The sequence below is a fragment of the Rutidosis leptorrhynchoides genome, chromosome 4 (assembly GCF_046630445.1).
Source record: "Rutidosis leptorrhynchoides isolate AG116_Rl617_1_P2 chromosome 4, CSIRO_AGI_Rlap_v1, whole genome shotgun sequence".
Classification (NCBI taxonomy): Eukaryota; Viridiplantae; Streptophyta; class Magnoliopsida; order Asterales; family Asteraceae; genus Rutidosis; species Rutidosis leptorrhynchoides.
Genome location: NC_092336.1, coordinates 72,046,359 through 72,054,664, shown reverse-complemented (window position 1 = coordinate 72,054,664; position 8,306 = coordinate 72,046,359). Strand labels below are relative to the sequence as shown.

At 31.4% G+C, this 8,306-nt stretch overlaps 1 protein-coding gene across 1 annotated transcript; it reads right to left on the bottom strand.

Moving 5' to 3' along the window:
* Positions 1-5,667: 5,667 nt before the first annotated feature.
* LOC139839858 (translationally-controlled tumor protein homolog) lies at positions 5,668-7,514 on the bottom strand. Its single transcript, XM_071830054.1, has 5 exons — positions 7,361-7,514; positions 6,477-6,550; positions 6,251-6,379; positions 6,004-6,161; positions 5,668-5,912 (listed from the first exon to the last, which is right to left on the bottom strand). Exons 1-5 carry the CDS (start codon positions 7,386-7,388, stop codon positions 5,795-5,797), a joined length of 507 nt encoding a protein of 168 aa, XP_071686155.1. The 5' UTR covers positions 7,389-7,514; the 3' UTR covers positions 5,668-5,794.
* Positions 7,515-8,306: the final 792 nt, after the last annotated feature.

The following is an 8,306-nucleotide window of genomic DNA, read 5'->3' as shown; positions in this document are numbered from 1 at the left end:
AGGCATATGTTCAATTTGTAAACCAAGGCAATACTTGGTTTTTCCGAGATCTTTCATTTCAAATTCTTTCTTTAGAAGTTGAATGGCTTCATGGATCTCTTTATTTGTACCTATGATATTAAGATCATCAACATAAACAGCTATGATCACATATCCGGATGTTGTTTTCTTAATGAAAACACATGGGCAAATAAGATTATTAGTATACCCTTTGCTTATCAAGTAATCACTTAATCGTTTATACCACATGCGACCCGATTGTTTCAACCCATATAAAGACCTTTGTAACTTGATTGAGTACATTTCTTTGGATTTTGCATTGGTTGCTTCTGATACCTTAAATCCTTCAGGTATCTTCATATATATATATCACTATCAAGTGATCCATAAAGATAAGCAGTCACAACATCTATGAGATGCATTTCTAAATTTTTAGAAACTGCCAGGCTGATTAAGTATCTAAAAGTAATTGCATCCATAACAGGAGAATAAGTTTCCTCATAATCAATTCCTGGTCTTTGAGAAAAACCTTGAGCTACAAGTCTAGCTTTATACCTTGTAACTTCATTTTTCTCATTTCTTTTTCGCACAAAAACCCATCTATATCCCACAGGTTTCACATCTTTAGGTGTTAGAATGATAGATCCGAAAACTTTTCTTTTATTGAACGATTCAAATTCAGCTCGTATTGCTCCTTTCCAATGATCCCAATCATGTCTATTTTGACATTCCATGACAGATTTTGGTTTTGGATCATCATCATCATTCATGATGTCATATGCAACATTATATGAAAATATCTCATCAAGATTTTTTATTTCATTTCGGTTCCATAATATTTTTGAATGTGCATAATTGATTGAAAATTCCGTATTGACATCATCAATCTCCTCTGCAGAAGGAGTATTGATTTGTAGTTCTTCTTGAACACTTTCTTTTACCTCATTATCAGCTGATTTTCTTTTTCGAGGATTTTTGTCTTTGGAACCAATTGGTCTCCCACGTTTCTGGGGTGGCAAAGACTCAAGAATGACATTATTGCCAGTTTTTGAAATTTCAATTCGAGCTGGAGCATTTGCTGCTGGTATATATGATTTAGTCATCCTTTTTGTATCTGTAAATGCATCGGGCAATTTATTCGCAAGTTCTTGCATATGCATTATTTTTTGAACTTCGGTCTCGCATTCTTTTGTGCGAGGATCAAGATACATTAATTGAGGTTCACACCATGAAACATCATTTTCTTTATTTTTTATTTCTCCCCCTAATCTAGGGAATAATGTTTCATTAAAGTGACAATCAGCAAAACGTGCTGTAAAAACATCACCCGTCATGAGTTCAATATATCTTATTATTGAAGATGTTTCATATCCAACATATATTCCCATCCTTCTTTGAGGACCCATTTTAGTACGTTGTGGTGGTGCGATAGGGACATAAACCGCACAACCAAATGTTCTAAGGTGGGAAATATTTGGCTGATGGCCAAAAGCAAGTTGCAAGGGAGAATATGTATGACTTGCGCTTGGTCTAATGCGAATCAATGATGCAGCATGCAAAATTGCATGGCCCCATACAGATATTGGGAGTTTTGTTCGCATTATCAATGGTCTAGCTATTAGCTGCAATCGTTTAATTAATGATTCAGCTAAACCATTTTGTGTATGCACATGGGCAACTGGATGTTCAACAATAATCCCAATAGACATGCAAAAATTATTAAATGCTTGAGACGTAAACTCACCGGCATTATCTAGTCTCACCCTTTTAATAGTATAATCAGGGAAATGTGCTCTCAATTTAATAATTTGAGCAAGAAATTTTACAAATGCCATATTTCGACTTGATAATAGACAAACATGATACCATCTACTAGATGCGTCTATTAGAACCATAAAATATCTAAATGGTCCACATGGTGGATGAATTGGTCCAGATATATCACCTTGAATTCTTTCAAGAAACATTGGTGATTCTTTTTCAACCTTAAGAGGTGATGGTCTTATTATTAACTTTTCAAGTGAGCATGATGTACATGGGATAAGTGCATCATGAGGGATCCTTTGATCCGCCAATGGATGTCCATGTGTATTTTGTATTATTTTTTTCATCATTGTTGATCCTGGATGGCCTAATCTCTCATGCCACAAACTGATCATTACAGGATCACATGATTTTTCTTTAACTACCACATTTACTTCAGGTACATTTATATGTGTATAATGTAAACCAGAATGAAGTCTTGGTAGTTTTTCAATTACACGATTCTTATCAGTGATACTTAAATATTTTTCATTTTCTGTTGTCACTGACTGATAATCATATCCATTTTGGTATATGTCAGAGAAACTTAACAAATTTCTCTTTGACATGGGAGAAAATAAGGCATTATTTATCATAAAATTCGTACCATTTGGTAACATGAATTTTGCCTTTCCCATTCCTTTTATTAAGTCCGCAGGACCTGATATAGTATGTATAGTTCCTTCCGTTGCTTTCAAGTCTGTGAAATATTTTTTAGATTTGAGTATGGTGTGAGTAGCACCACTGTCTGCAATACAAATATCTCCACCATTTGACTGATTTCTTACTCCAGCAGTATACATCGTGAACTTAAAAAAAATATATGAGAAACAAATAATGAGTACATAATTCATCAATATATTACATTCAAAACATGTTACAAACAATAGCACATAATAAGAAAATATGTAGTAAAGTAGATATGGTGTAGATTGAAAATCTACAACCATTTATTTAACGAAAACATATAATAGGATATCTATATATATAGATATTAGAAATTTATTCATTAAAGTAGTCACAAGTTGGCTCAATGATTTTTGTATCAAGGTCATCCACAAGATTTGCTTCTTTTCCTTTTCCCTTTAGGGATTCTTGATACCGATTAACAGAATGTTGATTTGTTCGGCAATTTTTAGACCAGTGGCCAATTTTACCACATCGGTAACAAGAATCTTCAACATTCTTTGAAGAGCCTTCTTCAACATTGTGATTTGTGGGATTATATGGTGTTTGAATTTTATAATTTTGTGGATTATTATTTCTTTGTCCACGACCACCACGACCACGACCACCACCACGACCATTACCATAAGGGTGATTTCGAACATAGTTATCATTTTTATTATTGTTATGGTAATTTTCATGATGATGGTTTTGGCCAATATGGCTACGCCCTTGTCCACGCCCTCGTCCATGTGCATTTCTTCTTTTATTATTATTATTGTTAATAGCATTAGCTTCAGGAAATGCTAGCGCACCGGTAGGACGAGATTCTTGATTTTTCATCAGTAATTCTTTATTAACTTCTGCAACTAAGAGATAAGTTTGGAAGTTTGGAAAAAGTTTTATAATTTTGCAATCTTAAATTTTCTTGCACAGTTATGTTTGCAGAATGCATTGTGGAGAAAGTTTTCTCCATCATATCAGCATCACTTATTTCTTGACCACAGAATTGAAACTTTGAACGGATGTTGAACATGGCCGGGCTGTATTCACTTACCTTTTTGAAATCTTGGAACCTTAGATTTCTCCATTCTTCCCTCGCAGCTGGGAGTAATATTTCCTTTTGATTATCGAATCTACTCTTGATACTTTCCCATAAAACATGTGGATCTTTGATAGTGAGAAACATATGTTTTAAGGTAGTATCAATATATTTGCAAATAAAAGCAATTGATTTTAATTTATCTTGATCGGAACAAGTATTGTTTTCTTTTAAAGTTTCTAGAATACCCAATGATCCAAGATTTATTTCTACGTCCATAACCCATGATGTGTAGTTTGTTCCCGATACGTCTAAGGCATCAAACTCAAGCTTTGATAAGTTTGACATTTTCTATTTTCAGAAAGATGAACAATATAAATCATAATCATAATCAATTTTTTTCATAGACAAATAACAACATGAAATTAGAATTAGTTTAAATTCATAAGTAGCAAACAAAGGAATAATGGTATGATTACAAATAATAAAACCATAAGGGAAGGATAAAATATAGGTTCATCTAGTGGTGTACAAGCAACAAGGATGATAGCTATTATGACCAATACAGTAGGAAAAATCATCCTTGAGTTAATCATCTTTTTTTTAAAAAAAAAAAAAATTTGAGAGTAGTAATTTGAGAAAATGAAGATTGATTTGTGAAAATGTGAAAACGGGGATGTTTAATTTATATTTGAAAAATATAGTTGTTGTAACGTCGTCAGTTGACGTTAACAATCGTTATGTATATATGACCGTTGTAACGTCGTTAGTTGACGTTAACGAATAAAGTCACTATATCAAAACGCGTATGAGTAATATAAAGGACAAGATTTTTTTTTTATATCATACGTAAAGAAAAAAAACAAAAGACAAAATCTTTCAAAAAGATACGGAGTATATATATGAGATCAATTTATTAACTTGTTGATTTTGAAAATTTAAAAAGTCGTATTTTTCAAATACTTTAGGGGTATGTTATGTAACTTATAATTAATAATTTCTATCATGTCACTTTCATGTGAATAGTAAATTAATTAATTTCGTTTCATTTACTATTCATATGAATAGTAAATGAATTAATTTCGATTTACTATTTTGTTACTTGAGTAATATATATACATCATATATATATTTTATTTGACGTCTCGGTGTATATGTGTGTGACCCCGAAGGCTCAAATAAAAATAAACATTAGTATGCATGAAATAAATAATGATTAATTGCATAAGTAATCATAAATGTTAGATAACATAAATATAAATGTTAGTGAAGTTAATAAGAGTTAGATTACAGAAATATAATTCAGGCGGTATAACCGACCATATATAACATAAATATAAATGTTAGTGAACATAACTGTAAATGTTAGTATACATAAATAAATGTTAGATAACATAAATGTAAATTAGGCGACAGTGTCTACCATATATCATTTAGGTGGTATAACCGACCATATATTAGTTAGGTGGCAGGGCCAACCATATTTAGTATAAATGTTGAGATAATCGTGCTGATAACGTGTTATAATTTAAAAAGTTTATAACTACCTTTAGTGATCTGACTCTTGGTTATGGACTACTGATATTAAAGAGAAAGGAGAGAGTAATAAATCTTATTGAACTGAATGGTGCAAAAACTCATTACATTCGATCCTATATTTATACTATAAATTTTACTGTGCAGTTGGGTGAAATAATAATATCTCATCCACTTTATGTCTTTATCATAACAATTTATAATTTATATCTATCTACTAGAGAGATGAAGTCTGTAAAGTTTGCTCATTGTCATATCATTCTGTAAACTATTTATATAAACTGCTTGATTATTTGTATAATGCTCGATATCTCTACCTTAATATGTTTATCATTAGTTAATTATTAATAGAGTAATTAGTACATACATGATCAAAATACAAGTATACATGAAGGTGAATTTGAAATGCATATAAGTGTGAAGAGCATCTCAATGCGAATCGACCAACATAAATCTCAAAGTGTAGCTAAATTTTAATATTTGATTCATGAATGTATTGTTTGCTCGTTGTCATTAGTGACCCGAGTTCTCTTCACCAATAGTGACTCTTAGATGTATGTTAGTACCTATTAAGCATCAAATATAAACTTGAAACCAACATCCAATGCCCATAGCAACATAAAAAAATACCTCACACACTTTCATAAAACTGAATTCGAAACAGCAATAACAATCCAGAATTTAACTTAACCCTACAATACTTGTTTAAAGAGTACATAATATTATAAGCTCAATGAAACTAGAAACTTAACACTTGACCTCCTTCAAACCAACACCAAAGTACAAGAACGTTGGGTCAGTTGCACCTTCCTTGTAATAAGCAAACACCATTCCACTGTCATCATGCATACTCTCCCCAACAAAACTGCATAAAATCAACACCACATTCATCAGATGCATCATATAACTGTACACGCATAAATTTTCAACTCATACGAGTAAATTGAGAAACTTACAATTGGAGGTCACTGAGCTTTGCGAGAAGGTACTTTGTTGCCGCCTCAATGTTCTTTTTGAAAAACTCTTGCTGCTCTGCATCAAGCTTAGGGGTAATTTGCTTAATGTACTTCTTAATATAAGCAACAAACTGCTTCTTATCAAATGGAGGTTGCTCCTGTAATTTAATTAATCAATAGTTATTACAACTCGTATTCATCTCAAAAAAATTACAAGACTGTCAAAAAGTAAATAAACTTCCTTTACCTGAAGTCTAAAGGTGTCAACAATATCAACAACCTTCACAGCTTGATCATCAACCCCTTCATCATCACCACCTCCTTCAGCAGAAGGGTTTGCGCCGATGTTAACATCGACAGCTCCTTGAACGACCCACTGCATAGGTTGAAGATCACAACATTAATTAATCATTACCATAATAAAACAGCCTATTTTAACAAAAAGTTTAAATATAGAAGAGCAAAAAACAAACCTTTCCTTCAACTTCCCAAAGAATCCCATTCAAAATTTCCTTGTATGGAAACGAGTCCGAAAGAAGCTCATCTCCTATATTAGAAGACAATCAAATATATATTTTAAAATCAGTCAAACATCATAGAACAGTATAATATTCAACAAATAAAGATGCCCTTTAATGACAAATAAAAAGGATTAGTGAGAATCATGAGTAAATTGCAATGATAACTCGGATTTAGCTTTTAAGTATTAATAGTCACATAAGAAACTAAGAAAGTAACAAGATTTAAGATCAACTAAAACCATTTAACGCCATAAAATATCACTTGTTTTTGATAACTTTTTTCAAAAGCCTAGTAAAACGATCAAAAAATAATAATTAATTATTGAAACTTCTAGGCAAGATTAGAAACAATTTGAATAACTAAATCATATTACATATATTAATCAAATAAAGTAACAAGTCTAATCAATAAGCATAAATAAACCAAAACCAACAATCACTAAAACTTTATAACTTTATATCTTAATTAGAGCAAGTAAACCATATAGATAACAAATTCCGACTAATTACCTATAAAAGTTTGAAACTTTGCGCACGATCACTGATAATTTAAACAATTAAACTACATAACACAAAATTCATGCAGTATAAACAAATTAAACGATTATTCCAGCCATCTGTCATCATAGGTGAACTACAAACAGGTCTATTAATTGAAAATCGAATCAAATTTGATTAAACGCAGTAATTCGCTAGAACGACTCAAAACCCTAGATTCACACTTAAACACGCACGAACAGAAGCGAATAAGAAATCGTTGATACGTCAATTAAAAATCGGATTAGATCGAATTACATATAAACTGAATAATACAAGAAGCAATCGATTAAGTTTACCTGTAAGCAAATCCTGATAAACCAACATATTGCCGAAAGCTAAAGATTTAAGGGTTGAGAATCGATTGAAACAAAAGAGACGGAAGAGAATGGGGGATTTTAAGGGCTTTTATAGACAGCAATAATGAAAGCAGGGTTGGATTTGGATTCTTATTCTAATAGTAATAATCTGTATCGAGTTATTTTTGGAAATTAAATTATTAATTAATTATTAAATTATATTAAATTAAATTAAATTAAATTAAATTATTATTAAATTAAATTAAATTATGTTGTAATTTAGTAGTTTATAACTACCTTTGGCTTATTTACTAAGTAGAGACTTATACATATAAGTAAGAAAAGAGAGAGAGTTTATATATATGAAATATATATCAAAGTGTGTTTTTTGAAGGCTAACATAGAGGCCTTATTTATAGTGTAAAATATTACTATACAAGCTATACAAAGTTGACTAAAATTTATCATCCATATGAGTTTTTGTACTCATATTATAACACTCCCCCTTGGATGACCAATTTTATTAGAGTGCAACTAGTACTGTCTCATTAAAAACCTTGCTAAAGAAAAATCCAGTGGGATAAAAACTTTAGTCAAGGGAAAAAGAGTGCAGTGTAGAGTTGACTCCCCCTCAAGTAGACATCGCTGAGTCGTCACATATTTTGAACTTGCTCCATGCCAATATTGTGAACGTGTGTTCTGAAAACAGCGGTTGACAGTGCTTTGGTATAAAGATCAGCAGAGTTGTTAATTGAACGTATCTCATTTTAATCTGGTTGTCTTATATGAGAAGAATATGAGGTTTTCATCTGAAACTTTATCATCTAAATCTTTTATGTACAAGTTTAGCCCTTGTGACTTGTCTACAGTCTCCTTCATGGTTTGCTTAAACCCTTATTTCAATTCCTATTCCCTTTTAGTCTTTTCTGAGCCTTACCAACATACC